Source organism: Dermacentor albipictus, chromosome 6 (assembly GCF_038994185.2).
Source record: "Dermacentor albipictus isolate Rhodes 1998 colony chromosome 6, USDA_Dalb.pri_finalv2, whole genome shotgun sequence".
Lineage (NCBI taxonomy): Eukaryota > Metazoa > Arthropoda > Arachnida > Ixodida > Ixodidae > Dermacentor > Dermacentor albipictus.
This window is the reverse complement of record NC_091826.1, coordinates 56,006,360-56,022,722: the sequence shown is the minus strand read 5'-3', so window position 1 is coordinate 56,022,722 and position 16,363 is coordinate 56,006,360. Positions and strand designations below refer to the sequence as shown.

The window sequence follows — 16,363 nt, the reverse complement described above, 5'->3', positions numbered from 1 at the left end:
CTTAGCATTGCTTTACTTTATTAATGCGAAAGCATTATATGGCTCATGAGCCGGGAAAGGCGGCGTTGGCGTGAGCAAACGTTGGTTGAAAAAGCCCAAGAACCCACAACCTTTGGTGTTAATTAGGGCGAGGCTAAATTAAGAACACAGAAAGAGCATGGACATGGCGCGGGATTCGCAATGGCTTCGCGCTCATCCACGTAGGGATAATTAACTGCTCTTCAATTTTTTTCTGTAGTCTTTGCTATATGTCATGTACTTCTTTCCTTCATCTGCACTTCCCTTTTTCCTGCGTTCATTTTATATGCTTCTATTCCTTCCTTCTGTAAAATGTAGGCAGGCGTTCTGCCCTTTGCTGTGGCAGTTGCCATCTTGCTCCCTATCCTATTGTTCTCTCCGTCTATGGTATAAACGTTTTCATGTGTACATTGACCGAAGCCACGACCTACATCTGAGCGGTAGAGCGTCATATCCGCTTGGCTACCGCGACGGGTCCTGCTGTTCTTCTAGTATACAGGGTATTTTCGTCTTTCTTTCTTTTGCTGCACCGAACATTTAGAAATTGCCTGTGGCAGTTAACACAATACTAACCAATGATTTAAATTACTGGATGAGGCGGCCATTACTTCTACGAAAAACGAAAACTTAAATTTATTAATAGCAATATTTACGGTAATTAATTGATTAATTACCTTACGGCTCATATTGCAATCCAGGAATTCTGGCCGAGGAGTTCCCAAGGCATATCCACTTGGAACGATTTCTCAGGGCTCTATCAGGTTCGAAATATTAATTTTGAATGTGTACGGTGCAATTCATTTGCCGTACAGATGATTTTGGGCGCGAATGCATAAAACCGCGTTTTCTTTAAAATGAAGTAAGTGGAACAGTGAATTTTAACCACAACATTGACGGCGTATATCGCGAAACCCGTGCCATCCTCAGAATTCGTTCCCAGTCGATATGCCTTCGAAGTTCACCGACTAAAATTCATCAATTGAAGTATGTGACGTAAAGCTGGTCTGTGTCGCTTCTCTGCGCTCCACTCAGTGCGGCCATCTTTGCTCCTTGAAACTGGAGCAGGAATGCGGCAAGTCTCAAAAGAAGGGGAAAAAATGTATTCTACAAATTGGCGCCTCCCAGCGTCATACAAGAACTGCAGCTCGAACTTCTCCTTTGGGAAATAGCCAACGGTCCCGTTTCTCATGCTAAGTGAGGCTCCGTTGAAATTCGCTCTTACGCATACTAACACCGAGCACAGTATCTTCTAATCTCACATTTCCAGGCTTCCACCAAAATAGAAGAGCAGCAGAAAAGGCTACGGTAAGGTTACCGAAATAATAACGAGAAAAAACAAGTGGAAGGGAGGCTATTACTCTTTGCACTGTTATAAGAAAAAAACTTTCTTCGCCTGATATCCGTCGGGGAGAATGCTGCGTATCAACTAGCGAAGACCGTATATAGCGGAAGCGTCCAGTTTTCCTCATCAGCGTTCACCGACTCGCCTTTCTTTTCCTGCAGACTACGTGGCAGGCATAACATAGATGGCGCCCTTCTGTCTTCCGGTGCAGATACTGCCGTCTGCTGCAGTGGAGGTGGGCGAGCCTTGAGTCTCTCGGCACGGTGCAGCTTCCGGTGCAGATACTGCCGTCTGCTGCAGTGGAGGTGGGCGAGCCTTGAGTCTGTCGGCACGGTGCAGCTTCCGGTGCAGATACTGCCGTCTGCTGCAGTGGAGGTGGGCGAGCCTTGAGTCTGTCGGCACGGTGCAGCTTCCGGTGCAGATACTGCCGTCTGCTGCAGTGGAGGTGGGCGAGCCTTGAGTCTGTCGGCACGGTGCAGCTTCCAGTGCAGATACTGCCGTCTGCTGCAGTGGAGGTGGGCGAGCCTTGAGTCTGTCGGCACGGTGCAGCTTCCGGTGCAGATACTGCCGTCTGCTGCAGTGGAGGTGGGCGAGCCTTGAGTCTGTCGGCACGGTGCAGCTTCCGGTGCAGATACTGCCGTCTGCTGCAGTGGAGGTGGGCGAGCCTTGAGTCTGTCGGCACGGTGCAGCTTCCAGTGCAGATACTGCCGTCTGCTGCAGTGGAGGTGGGCGAGCCTTGAGTCTGTCGGCACGGTGCAGCTTCCGGTGCAGATACTGCCGTCTGCTGCAGTGGAGGTGGGCGAGCCTTGAGTCTGTCGGCACGGTGCAGCTTCCAGTGCAGATACTGCCGTCTGCTGCAGTGGAGGTGGGCGAGCCTTGAGTCTGTCGGCACGGTGCAGCTTCCAGTGCAGATACTGCCGTCTGCTGCAGTGGAGGTGGGCGAGCCTTGAGTCTGTCGGCACGGTGCAGCTTCCAGTGCAGATACTGCCGTCTGCTGCAGTGGAGGTGGGCGAGCCTTGAGTCTGTCGGCACGGTGCAGCTTCCGGTGCAGATACTGCCGTCTGCTGCAGTGGAGGTGGGCGAGCCTTGAGTCTGTCGGCACGGTGCAGCTTCCGGTGCAGATACTGCCGTCTGCTGCAGTGGAGGTGGGCGAGCCTTGAGTCTGTCGGCACGGTGCAGCTTCCAGTGCAGATACTGCCGTCTGCTGCAGTGGAGGTGGGCGAGCCTTGAGTCTGTCGGCACGGTGCAGCTTCCGGTGCAGATACTGCCGTCTGCTGCAGTGGAGGTGGACGAGCCTTGAGTCTGTCAGCACGGTGCAGCCGCAGCTGCCGGAAGCTCAGCCGCCGCAGCCGTGGACTCGTCATTCAGGGGGCGAAATGTCGCTGGCGCGCTCATCCTGGGAATGGCACTCTGTCTACGGTGAGACATTGCCACGTATCGTTATCGACAACACTCACATGCCCCGAAGTCCCCTCTCTCATGAATCCCATACGAAACACGTAGTTCACTCACAAAATCCCGTATTTTGTCACATGTCATGCGAGACTTTTACGGTAGTTATCGGGCATTTTGGGTTTCCTCTTTTTTTCTTCTTTCAATTGGAATGTGCTTGTTATACTGCTCGCTTCACCGCATGTTGCCTAAATTTTGTTGCTGTTGTGTTATTACTCGGCCCAAAATCTGCTTGCTGCACCCGAAATTTCCCTGGCGTCGTCACCAGTTATATAGCACCCTCCTCGGTGGCTTAGTGGCTATAGCACTGCGCTGCTAAGCACAAGGTCGTGGGATTGAATCGCGGCCGTGGCGGCCGCATTTCGATAGGGACGAAATACAGAAACACTCGCGTGCCATGCATTGCGTGCACGTCAAAGAAGCCGTAAAAGAAGCGCAGGTGGTCATAATTAATCAGGAGTCTCCCATTACAGCGTGCCTTATAAGCAAATTGTGGTGTGGGCATGTAAAACCCCAGAACTTGATGCTTTTAATTTGGCAGAGACCGAGGCACATGTAACAACGCAAAATCCTGGAATTTACTTTAGCGCAAGGGATTATTCTGGAATCCACGATTACGCATGGTTATATAGCACTCGGATTTGCCCGTGAGAGGCCTTAGGATTACGCTCGACGTCTAAATGAAATGCTCGGAATTACTGTTGCAATATTGAATTGCTTTTCTTACTGGTCGCAAATTTGGCCAAGGAAGGTTAGACTGCTCAGTCACACTTTATATTGTTATAATTCTTCATTGTTACTACACCGTAATGTTCTAACCTTTACAGCATGGCAGCCTCTATGCATGTTCAATTAATTGCAGCCTAACCCACTCGATCATCTGAAACTTCTAGTCTAAGTAACAATCCAGTGCTCATGACGATAGGTGAGGCTTCTCTATCCGCGGAACTCAGGCGATGTTTTGAACACTAAAGAAGATATAATCACAGGCAACCAAATAACATCACATACGATTATTTCATGATAATTATTAGTGGCGTACGCAGCATGCACAGTACAGTTGAGGACAACTATCAAAACAGATGTTTATGGTATAATATTGGTTCTAGTTAAACGGACGTTCGGTTTGCTTCACGTAGGTTATTACATGTCACTGCTTTCATAGGCAATGTGCAACTCGACTTTCTTCGAGCAAAGTGCAATAAGGAATACCCACAATGTCACCAAGTAGACAAGTCGCATAAATAATTTTCGTGCGGTTGAATTAGAAGGCAGAGACAGATTTATTTACAGAAAGGCAGAGAGGTTGGCCTGAGCTATAACTTTCTCTGGTCTGCTACTCTATAGACTGGCAAAAAGGGACGGGGAGGAAAAGGGCTAATGAATGATGGTGATGGCATGATATATTGATTTAGAAAGCATTTACCAACGCATAAGCAAAACTCAGTTTTGTAGGTAGAGCTGCCCCCTCCCATTTGTGTTGTTAGTTCATTCCAATCGCTTTGTCCTAAGTTAATTATTAAATTACTGTTACGCTTCTGTTAAACGTGTGCTTTGTTGTCTGAGTTCATCGATGCACGTCTAACTCTTAAGTTCGCGTGCTTCGTAATTTGCGATGATACTAACGCAATGCCGCGTTTTCTACACTCCAAATCATGACAGGAGCTGTCGGTGTAACCTGACACTGCAGGATATCTTGCCTGACGACCCCAGCCAGTATGACAGGTCGTCACCGCCAAAGAAGGAAGGTGAGTGCATAAATTGCTCCTACGCTTTCAACTGAACCTAGAAGAACCATGGACAGCAATGATAAATTTCCACACAGACCTCAAGGTGAGCATCACTAGTGTTCAAAATCCACTAACACACTTGCAAAGCGGAATTCAAAACACTTTGCACTGCTGAAGGGTGTTATGTTTAACGCAAATAAAATAATGAACTTGTGGAAACATCCTCTCCGTAAAGGATCTATTCTCGTGCTTTACCGAAAGCAGAGCTGCGGTTGAATCAAGTGAGAAACCAGCAGTTAAAATAAGTCTACCATGTTCAAATTCCAGCCAATCGGTGCTCAATTTCTACCGAAACCGTAAATGGAATGAGAGAAGCCATGCGAGCTCATGAGCTTCTACAGATGTTACACACTGTCATCCAGAGGTGAAAAAAATAAAATAAAATCAGGCTCAGGCGCGTGTAGAGGGATCTGTGGTATGTTTGAATTCGCAGATAACTGCGGTGACGATGGAGAATTTTTTTTACTTTCTTTATTAAAAATCCCGATGATGTACATTTCGTTCCTTAAAGATCAAGATGCGATTTAGCTTATTCGGTCATGAAAAAAAGAGACAGAAAGAAAACATGACGCAGGTCTGGCTCGTACGCGAAGATGACTTCGTTAAGCAATACGGTCAAAAGCTACCAGTGGGCACATGATTGGGGGTGAAAAAAATAGCGCAAAACACAACAAACACAAGGACGTCCGGTCGCCTTCTTCCTTGTGGACGTTGCGCTTTTTCCTGTGTTCTCACCTTCTATGAAGGCGTTCCATTTATTCGTTATTTCAAGGGTTTGTTACAACTTCACGCGTCAGCTAGTTAGTAGGCTTTGTACCACTGACTAACAAAAAGCCTTCAGTGTGCAGCGGGCTTTGAGTAGACGGTACTAACTAGAGCCGCTGACTTAAGAAGCAGGCGGTCGCAGCGCACGGTTTTCGCACACTATGTCAATACAAATAAGGAACGTTCCTTGACTCTTGGCGCCTTGTCTTACCTGCTCAGGTCGTCCAACAGTTGTGCTTTTCCACGTGACTGTCATGAGCTTGGATTCTATTGACGAAGAATCCATGGTGAGTTATGCAAAATATCTTTTACTTTATGTGTTTTGCGTCCTCGAAAACTTTCGCGCAACAGCGATTACTCTAGAATGAATCATGCTACACGTTTAAATAGCAGATGGACTTGACGCGTTTGTCTCTGTGGGCCACAATTGTTGCGATTTGAATGTTGTCTGTTTTCCTGGAAACAGGTTTGCCGAAGAAATAGTTTATTATTAGCTCACGGCCTTTCGTTGACTTTTATTTTTGACTTCCACTTTAACGTGATGATATTCACAATTTTAGGAACTGTTTTCCAATATGGTGCTTTATGGGGTGTTTTTATGAAAAGCACAAATTGGGCATGAGTAACAAAGGGGCAACTTATTCGCGAAATCGAGACTCAGTGGTGGGTGCAGATCAGAGCTATTAAGCAGAAAAAGTCCGGTGAGAGGGCGGGGGCAGTGAGGTTAGGGGGACGGCTGTATGGGTGATGTAGCATGTTACCCCATGCATCTTCTTATCCTTATGTCTACCTTGGTCACAGAGACGACATTTATCGCAAAGTTGCTGTAACCTTACGTTTATTCGAGCACAGTGGACAATGTAAAAATTACCAAATGATTGGAGAAATATTACATTTAGCAATGTTTTATTATCGCAATGAAGCTATTATGGTAACGAATGTAAGATTTAGCAGATGATATGACGAGACCGGCTTTTAGTGGTCTTTTTCTCAATATTCCTGCGTCAGCTTTCCTAATTGTTTCTACGTTCAAGAGATGCGCAGTTATGCGAGTATTGTAGAACCCATCAATAAATTTTATCGTAATATCGATACTGGCTACTCCCTCGAACTAGAACTTTTTTTGCCATACAAGAAGAATACATTCACAGTTCACTACATTACGTTGTCGAACATCTGCTTGAAACTATTACCTTTCTTCTTCTTTTTTTGAGGTAGTGCGGCGCCATCTTCCTCTGTGCACATTATTTGGTGATTATCAAAGGACAGATAACTTATTATTAAGCAACAGTTTATCATTATTAAAGGAAGTTATTTTAGAAGGATAATTTTGCCACATTGAACTAAACGTTTCCATTCCTAATTTTTCGTTTCTAGGAGACTCCTCCGTAGGACATTGCCATAGATGTCTGCGCAGCCATGCAAAAATTTATTTGATGCAGGAAAATTTTCTTGCTATATTCATATAAAGTTGTTACACTATATTTTATGATCATATCAAAATGATACATGAGTTTCTTTATACGAAATAAAATATCCTTCTAATAGCATCCGAACCTTGGCTTGTCCTCCAAAGTGGGTATGAGCCATGCATACAGAGGCAAACCAGCCAATAAAAATAGAAAGATGAAGCTCTTTATTTAAAAGCACAAAATTTTGCCGGAATAGAAGTAATCGAACACATGCTACTCTGCAAGTTAAGTGGAGAAGGGAAAGAATATGCCTGGGAAGAAGAGCGCATAAGAGAAGAAAAACCACTTGATATCTTCATTTCGCTGAGGCTTATACTAGTGCAAATATATGATCCATATTGAAAACCAAGCAATCTTCAGACCGCCGTGCCTTTCACGCCAGAATTCGGTTAGTAAGCTTTGCAGACGTCTGAGTCTGACGTTCCGAGACAATCCGCAGCAGCTTAAAACACAACGGAGCTTTTGGCTGCGACGTCGGCGCTTTTTTAGTCGTGCTGTCTAAGCGAATACATTAAACCCCTAATTTATGTAAAGATATGTCGCAGCAGCACCTTGTATAAAATTCACATAGGGATATCGAATCCCCGCATTGCACTTAGTTCAGGTTAACGTATACATTTATGCCGCCACAGCTAAAGATTATGTACTGAAATCTGACACGAAGAAAAAAAAAAGAGTACGTATAATGTCGCGGTGAAGGACAGCACTAGCGGGAAATTTTATCCTCTCAATTCCGTTGCGCTTCTGGAAGCGCTAACCCTCGCAGTTTACCCGGCCTTTGTTTTCGTTACTTATATAGGTTCAAATATTTTACTGCGGACTTATGCAAAGACAGTTTAATTGTGCAGAATCAAGTTTTATTATTATACCTGTTCCTTTTGGCGAATCCTGCTCTTTTATGAGGGTCGGCCGGATATAAATGTAGAGGGTATATGCTTTAGACTTTACAGATTCATTTGACAAAAACGCTGTGAGCGTAGCGAATGTGGCGTTGTTCCAGACGAGTTTCTAGGCGAGGGGACGATATTTTGCCTATAATAACGGCTATACTCAGAAGGCTATTTAAGAAAAATGTTAGTTGCTCGTTTTAATAGAGCACTGGGGGCAGTCTGCGAGGCAAATGTGGAGGCAGCCACATTCACCTAAATTTCTAGAAAAGCTTAAATATTACACCTTATGTGAAATGTTTATAATCAATTTTTCAATGTTTATTCCAGACAATAATGATACCGAGCGCACCCCCACTCCTATACGTCACTCGGAAACGTCCCGTGACGAAGTATGTGAATTAGTTTGATCCTCTGCCACGGCAAATGCTGATAACGCCCGTCAGGGCAGATAAGCTTGCCGGGTGAGTCGCACTGTGTGAGCGCTTATACCTGGACTAGCCGCGAAGTTCAGTTTTAAACTGCCGATTGCTATTTTCATCGCAGGGCGTTTCCCTTTGATATGGTACCAGGCAAGTAATTTATGGGCTCCTGGCGAGCGCGGCTTTGTTTGCATAATGAAAAAACGTTGAATACAGCAGTAGTGGTTTCGAGAGGTCAGCCGCCTGATAACCTTTGTGTTTATAGAAGACTTGTTTTCTCTGCAAACATATGCAGCAATTTATACGGTGTAGTATCAGAACAAGCAATTCCGCAGAACGCTGTCCTAAAATTATGTGGGCAAAAAAGAAAAAAAAATAGAAAGCTTTGCCATCTTGTCGTGTAGGGTGCCACCATCGAGTCATCGTCGCCCACGCTGACGCCGACGCCCACGGCAGAAATGCGCTTGGAGTGTCCATATAATTGGTCACAAGAAAAGGAAATTGAGATTGAGCTGGAAACCACGTAACAAGCCATGAGGACAAAACGTAGTATCCGCATGTTACTTCGTGCAAATTCCAGAGTGCAGGTATTAGAGAGCGAGCTGGTGCGGATGATATTCTAGATGAGGGTAGTAGGGAAAAGATGGGAGTTTGGTAGAGCGTAGAACGGATAATCGGTTGTTTCCGAGAGTTACAGGACGGACACCAATAGAAACGAAACGTAGCCGACAGCGGCAAGAAATGCGGTAGCATCAAATCAGTTGTGCTGGAAACCAGTTGCTATCTACCGGAAAATAGCGCGAAGCTCAGGCGGCACAACGCGGTCGCAACTGAAAGTCTTTGATCTCGTATTCGATTCCGGCTTAGGACCACATTTTTTTTTATAAATCTTTTGTCAAGCCTCGCTTTCGAGAAACGGTCGTGTTTCATACGTGGCTTCGAGCCACAGCGGGGTGGATGACAGTAGTTCTCTGTCATTTATTAGGTGTTTCGTTGAGGTGCGCAAATATTTTGAAACTTGCGTATATGAATAGACTAGTGCCAAATTTGATTCAGCCTTTGAATGCAGTAGCCTTTGTTCGCAAATGAGAATTATTTTCGGACAGTGTAGGAAGATTTCAAAACGTCAATTGTGTGCAATGAAACATAAACTTAGAGCAATTGTACGATAAATTTCGTCACCATGGACATAGAATATGCACAAGCATACGACATCAGAACTTATATAGCGTAGAGCAGGCTACATGGCTGAGAGATTTCTACTTGACTGGCTCTACAGCAATCGTTCGCACTATCGTAAATGTTATGTGTATGCGAACAAACTGCTTCTGAGTTCCTAATGCTTTGTTTGTGCTTCTTAATAAACAGCACTTCATAACGTGGAATGTAATGACGGAAACTTGCTAACGCCATGATTACTAGGATATTAACATCGTTGCATATCAGTTCTGCTGTGCAAATGGCTGCTTACGATTCGAAAACTATTCGAAAAGTACTTCAAATCCTATTCGATTTGATTCGGCTTGGGAGTCTATTCGATTAGTATGCGACTCGGTCTCAGAATTTATATTCGCCCACCCCTATAGTGTTAGGAAATTAAGAAATTCGGCCACACATAGAGCGCAGTTGGCTGACGTAAGAAAGCGCAAATTAGAAATCGCTGGGATAAGCTTTTTTCCAGCGGTTGATTTGATATAGAATGACGACGATCATGAATATCGCTTTTCAAACATGCGCCTTGCGCACACAATTTTTTTCCTTTCTGTCGTGTGCGCTTTTGTTTAATATCTTTTATGATCCCGTCATTATTATTGTTTCTGATCTTTTTGATGGTTGCAGTGTTGTTTTGTCACCATATATACTGGCACAGAAACTTCCTGCGCCCGTACTTTGGTGTCTTTGTGTAGTTGGTTTCTGGGCTCCGGCTGTCCTCAAGCAACTGCCCTTTATCTTTTTCTCTGAGGTTCTTTCCCTAATTGACTGCTACGAGTAAAAGCATTCATTCATGCATCATAATTAAGATGATGATAGTAGATGCTGTCACCTAGGGTCCACTGTGTTCTGTTAATTTCGTTCCACGCACGTCCCACTAAGCTGGTGGAACACATTTACAGAAGTGTTCCGCTTATTAAGCCAATGAGAAAAACGAGAACAAGGTGAAAGCTGGAGCCAACATTTCTACAAGTGGACTTGCGCGTTTCAACTAGGCAAGTCCACTTGTCAAAACGTTGGCTCCAGCTTCCCGTTGTTCTCTCTTTTGCTCATCGTCTTGAATTTTCATCTCCCTCCTTTCCCTGGTTTTCCCTGCTTATAAAGAGGAATTTATGCGAATCAAATATGTTCAAGCGTCGATTCATCCTTCGATCGAGCTTCTTTCAACTGTTACTACGTATCACTTATACAATCGTTTCGCACAATTTTCACCCCGATAAGTTCACCTTAACATCGTGTTCCACGAATGTTCCTGAAACCAGTAGAGCATATTTGCAAAAATGTTTGACACTACAGCTGCAGGTACAAAAGAAAAAGTTGAATGTCACTAAAGAATCCTTACGTAATTTAAAGGCGAAAGCATGAGGACTTGTAAGCTCCCCCTTAATCCACCTCGCTCTAATTTGCACCAACCTTAATCCACCTTAATACACCTTAGTCCATCTTAACCCATCTTAGTCCACTTTATTCGACGGTAATCCGCCTGAGTCCATGTTAATCCCCCTTAATCCACTTTAATTCACCCTAATCAAATTTTGGGAGTGGGCCAGGTCCCTTTTCCGGGTGTAGGCCGCGGCGTCCGCCTGATGCCGTGGCTGTTCACCGTGGGATTTCGCAATGCGAGCTGCAGCAGGGCGAGCGCCGGGAACGTGACGCCATCACTTGGTTACGTGGGTTTTGGTGCCATCGGACGATAACGCCGGGCGCCGGATATTTCGCTCTATGGGGCATATAAGGCTCTCTCCTAAATAGAACTTCATTCACTCGCTGGGTAAATTAGGCAATGAGCGCATCCCTTATTGGGACGAGGAGCTTCAAGCCCACTCCTATAATGGCTCTGCGAGCTCATCACCGGGGCGACGACTGGCGTCCCGTTGGGCTCCCGCGCTGGCTTAGCCAACTGGCGCTCCTTATCGATCCCTCGCAGACGTGCGGACGGTTTAAGGGTTCGCGGGGAAGAGCAAGAATCTCGTTTTCCTCCCTTCTCGGAGTTTTTTGTTGCGGCATCGCGATCCTCATGCCCCGTTGGTTCCTTTGTCGTGGCACGCTTCGCTTGACAGCTCTGGCACCGATACTCTACGCGAATTCCGTTGCAATGTGACCACGTGACCGATGTCCCTATTTCGTACAGAGACACTGCGGGCCCCGGGTACACCGCGCGTCCAGTGAGATTGCCAGTGTTATTTAAGTTGGACTGTGATGAGCGTCCGGTTGTTGCATTCTGGCGTGCGCTGTGCGTCGAGGGGTTGTTTTAAGCACGAAATGTTTGTAGCGCCCGTTGTCGGCGACCTTCCAGTGACCTTGAGCAAAAAGCCACAGTCGTTATCTGGGAACTCGAGCCGCAAAATCCAGGCAAGTTGCGAGAACGAGACGAGATCATCCAGGAAACCAGTCAAAATTTAAGAAAACGTACGCTATGGCCCCCAATCCTTGGTACAGGACCACATCGCATGCACTATAGTTACTGCCAAACAAGTTACGAAAAATATTGCTTCCGAGTTCTTCCAAATGCTTGTGAACAATATCATTCAAGCTGTAACTTATAGTACGATGTTTTATTTGTGATTTCCAATAGCGACCTTCAAAAGGCAGATACAGGGTATCATACTTCATTGTCATTTTTTTTTGCGCTGAGACAAGGTTGCCTATTCAACGCCAGCAGTCCGTAAGTTCCGCGGCGTGAGTTTTGCGTCGGCTGGAGAGATTGCGCCACGCTTGGTGACCAAGCTGTCAGCATCCGGTGTGCTGCGGATAGCTGTTCGGCCAAGACGACACTTGCAATGAGGTTCATTTCAAAACAAGTTAGTTAGGTGTGGTTCGGTGTGGTGAGGTGTGCCATCGCAAACTTGCACTACACCCAAATTAAGTTTTTGGCCGTATCACCTCCAACCAATCCACTTTGCCCGTAGCCATTTCATGTTTACATCTACCCTTGATTACGGGAGAGCCATATTTTGTTGCCGAACATTTTAGCGCTCAGAATTCTTTGACCTTCTAAATGCCGTAGGCGACTGATATTTACTTGTTATTGATTTGATGCGCACACCCACACACACAAAACCTACAGAAACCCTGATAATTGTCTACTAATGCATCAGCATTGTTTGGCTCGACCATAACTTCGTTCTCTTTTAGTTTTGCATACTTGCTTTTCCTAGCTTATGCGCGCCTACCCGTGGCATTTCCAGTGGCAAAGAATGCTTAGGCTATAGTAGACAACTGTGAGATTTTCTAACCGCATCTGGGGAGGTATTCTGTAGGAGTTCACTTAGTGGACTGTCCATTTCGGTCGCTGCTGATTGGCCGGGGCCGCTCGTATATCCTCCCCGCTCGTACAGCAGAATCCAATCAGCAGCAGCTGAAATGGACAGTCCACTACCGAATACACACACCAAATAAAAATGGCTGTGGCTTAGCTAAGGTTAAGCCCAGGATGCGAAGCATACTAGCATTTATTTTAGTTGTTGAACCACTGTTTAGCCTGGCGTACTGCTGTTGCTTGGCTATATTTGGTTCGGCTAGACGAAGAAACAAATCATGCAGGCGAGCGCACGAGCTGAGACCCGGCTATATAGCTACGCGGCCGCAAGCGAGCGCACGAGTTGAGCCTCCGCTTTTGCAGCTGTTATGACGTCATATGGTAGCTACGCGGCCGCGCGCGGCGCAGCAAGGAAGAGTGTGGTTGTGCGGCTAGTATGCTTCGCATAAAAATGGCCAGGCTTAGCTTGGTTAAGCCAAGAACGCGTTGCATATTGCGCGAGTTGGGGCCCAGCTTTTCCTCCGGCTGTCGTGACGTCACGTCACGTGGTTGCGCTAAAGGTCAATGGTGGCTGCCCGGCCGCGCCCAAGGGCTGAACTGAGTGATTGCAATGTGCAACGCATAAGAATAGAAGCAACTTAATAACAAACATAGCAAACTTAAAAGAGAATAGACCCACATATGAGACGCGCAGCAATGAACACTGGCTCATACCTTCAATGGTAGCTACGCGGCCGCGCGCGGCGCAGCAAGGAAAAGCGTGGTTGTGCGGCTAGTATGCTTCGCATAAAACTACCGGTAACCAAACCACTCGGCAAATCTCGAATTTCCTCCGTGATCTCGACACAAGAGGTGGCGTGTGGGGCCACCATTGTGTCTTCACGGAGCGTTCGCTTGCCAAGGCTGGCTGCGTGACGTCATGCTCCCTACTATATTTTTCTTTCCTCTATGCTTGTAAGCCTGCCTGACTGCGCCTACGTAAGGCCCAATGAAAACGCGCCAAGCCTCTCAACGCACACCGCTTGCCCGTGAGGTGTTCATAACTCGAAGGACGCTCAGTAGCGTTCAATTGGACATCGGCCCGTTCCCAAATTTAAGTTAAACCACCCCAAAAGTTTAGTTGGCCCACGTTCGAATTTCATGTTGCCCCACACCCTTATTGAAGTTCGCCCACTGCCAAAATTAAGTGGGCCCACCCTCAAATTTCAAGTAGGCCCACATGCAACTTGCAAGTTGGTCTAGCCACAAATTTAAGTTCGCCCGCCTGCGATATTCATGTTGACCGAACCCCAAATTTCAAGTTGACCCACCCCCTGATTTCACTTGGGCCACTCCTAATATAAGCTTCACCATGCATTTTCTAAGGAACCCTGTGTATCTCTATGGGTATCGGTTCTTATTTTATTTTCTTGCTTTAGGTTGTTCCTTATCGCTTAAAAGCTACCAGTCATCTATATTTACACTATCATAACGAGAAATGTCGTGGCAAATCACGCATATTTGTGCTCACCAGCCCTGGCACGTTTCGTGTGCCAGGGCTGGTGAGCTCGCCAAATAATGCGTACGCATTAAAACTGTTTGAACAAACTTCATGCGAAAATGAGTCTACTGAGGTCGCCTTGTGTTTATTAGGCACTAACCACACCCTCTCCTCAGTGTGCACAATGTTTCTGCCCAAAACATGCGCTCTCGATTCGTGCTACGTAGGCTGAACGCAGCCGAAGCAGCACGCACATTTGCATTGTTGGCGTGGAGAGGTTGGAATGATTCTGAAGATTGATACCTCCATATTGTTACAAAACTTATAGGAGAATACAGCGTCGCTCCTGCAATGCGATATATATATATATATATATATATATATATATATATATATATATATATATATATATACACAATTTGTGAAGAAAATCCGCAGTGGTGGCCTTGGTTTATGTGTTCTCCAGCTAAGCCCAAGGTTGCTGGTTCATTTCCGGGCTGGAGCGGCCGGGTTCTGGTGGGAGCGGAGTACCAAAATACCCTGTAGTGACCAGTGAGTGCTCGTTAAAGATACCGAGCTGTTCGAAAATAATCCGCAGCCCTTCTCTGCGGCCCCTGTCATAGCTAACCTTTCCCTGTGCGGCGTTAAAATCCTCCCATTGTCTCCAATCGTTGGTTCGTTGCGCGACGGATGTTGCTTAAAGTTCGCAACTCATGCTAAGTCGGCCTCATTGTATATCGGTCACGAATACATTTCACTTCCCTGCTATGTGAGGCCTAAGCCAGTTACTACCGAAACACACTTACAAGGAGTTAACGAATGCCCTTGCAACGCTACTCCACTAAATACTGACGATATTGGCCGTCTTTGGAGTTGGAATTGAAAACACTATCTGTACGAATGCGCAATTGTGTCCCGAATCAGCGACCTAATGTTTCAAAAGCAATCCGAAGATGAAACTACATTGCATATTCAAGAATTGGGACACCCATTTTTGAAATTTTATAAAGCGTACCACGTGCTTACCCCGTGTGAAATTACCGAATAGTATAAAAAACTTTAGGTATTTCAAAGTGCATACTAAGTTCGATCTCCAAAAATCGGACCTTGCTCAATCTGTATCATCGTGAAGTCATGACACAGCAAAATTTCGCGATATTGTGCAGTAATAAGCATAAGTGTCACATTTCTCGCGAAATAGCATACTCTTGTTTCAAATGTTTTTATTTTGATGCATTGTTGTCAGTGCTTTCCTCTGATTTATGATTGGAAGTTTTGTCGACAGGCAATGTAGCAATAATTACGGTGATGTTGGGTGAGATGCTTGGGGAGTGTGGGGCGGGGGTTGACACTGTCAGGCATTGATTGCCTTTATGTGTACCGTCTAGGCACCCATTTTGTGAGGCCTAAATAAAATGCTTTGACTTTGACTTGTCTAGTAAATTATATAAAGAGGAGTCTTGCACTCGTGTTTCGTCTGGCGGTACTAGCGTGTGACAGCCGTATGAACGTAGCGAGTCAGTGGTTCATCACGTCACGAAGCATCCACATTTTGGATACCGAAGCTGAAACTATTCCGTAGAAAGAAATATCACTGTTCATTATTTACTGAGCCTTGAGGCAGGGCTAATAGCGTTTGTATCATTAAGACAAGCAAGAAAAACGAGTAGGAAATGTCATTTTAGTACTTAATTAAAAGCGTGCTGGTATGATATTTTTGTGTATTCAAAATTATTTGCAGTAAATGAGCGTCCTACACCTATAAACCACAGAAACATTATTGGTAAGAGTGAGAGCGTCCTATATATTTCAATAATATCCTTTGCTACAGCTAGTTTCGGTTCGTTTTCGAGGCGATTGCTATATCCTGACGTCATGACAGAGGATGCGATCACGTGGGAGCTGCCCATTGTGACGTTTGGCATTTGCTCCGGGTCACTCGGCCGCTCCCTATGCTGCTACTAGCTCTGTGGGTCGATGTAGCAGCACAGGAGTCGGCCGAGCGAGCCGGAGCGAGTGCCAAGACCTCGCAATACTGTGCTTCCAGGTGACTACCTTGTGCGCTATGACGTCACCATAAAGCAGAAATTTTGTAAATTATTGTGTATTACGTGCTGTCTTGCTTAGTACGTGCCAGAACCACGATCTGATTATGAGGAACGTCGTATTGGGGGAATCCGCAAATTTGGACCACCTGTGGTTCTTCGACGTGTACCTGAATCTAAATACACGGGTGCTTTCGCATTTCGCCCCCGTCAGAATAC

At 45.7% G+C, this 16,363-nt stretch overlaps 1 protein-coding gene across 3 annotated transcripts in view; it reads left to right on the top strand.

The window, feature by feature from the left end:
• Window positions 1-2,647: 2,647 nt before the first annotated feature.
• Window positions 2,648-16,363, top strand: part of HisCl1 (Histamine-gated chloride channel subunit 1) — a 29,222-nt gene continuing 15,506 nt past the window's right edge. For all 3 annotated transcript variants that reach the window (XM_070540590.1, XM_065439567.1, XM_065439566.1), the window contains exons 1-3: window positions 2,648-2,779; window positions 4,475-4,560; window positions 5,587-5,654. In XM_070540590.1, the coding sequence (XP_070396691.1) occupies window positions 2,763-2,779; window positions 4,475-4,560; window positions 5,587-5,654 (171 nt within the window). In that variant the 5' untranslated portion in view covers window positions 2,648-2,762. The remainder of the gene's footprint in view (window positions 2,780-4,474; window positions 4,561-5,586; window positions 5,655-16,363) is intronic.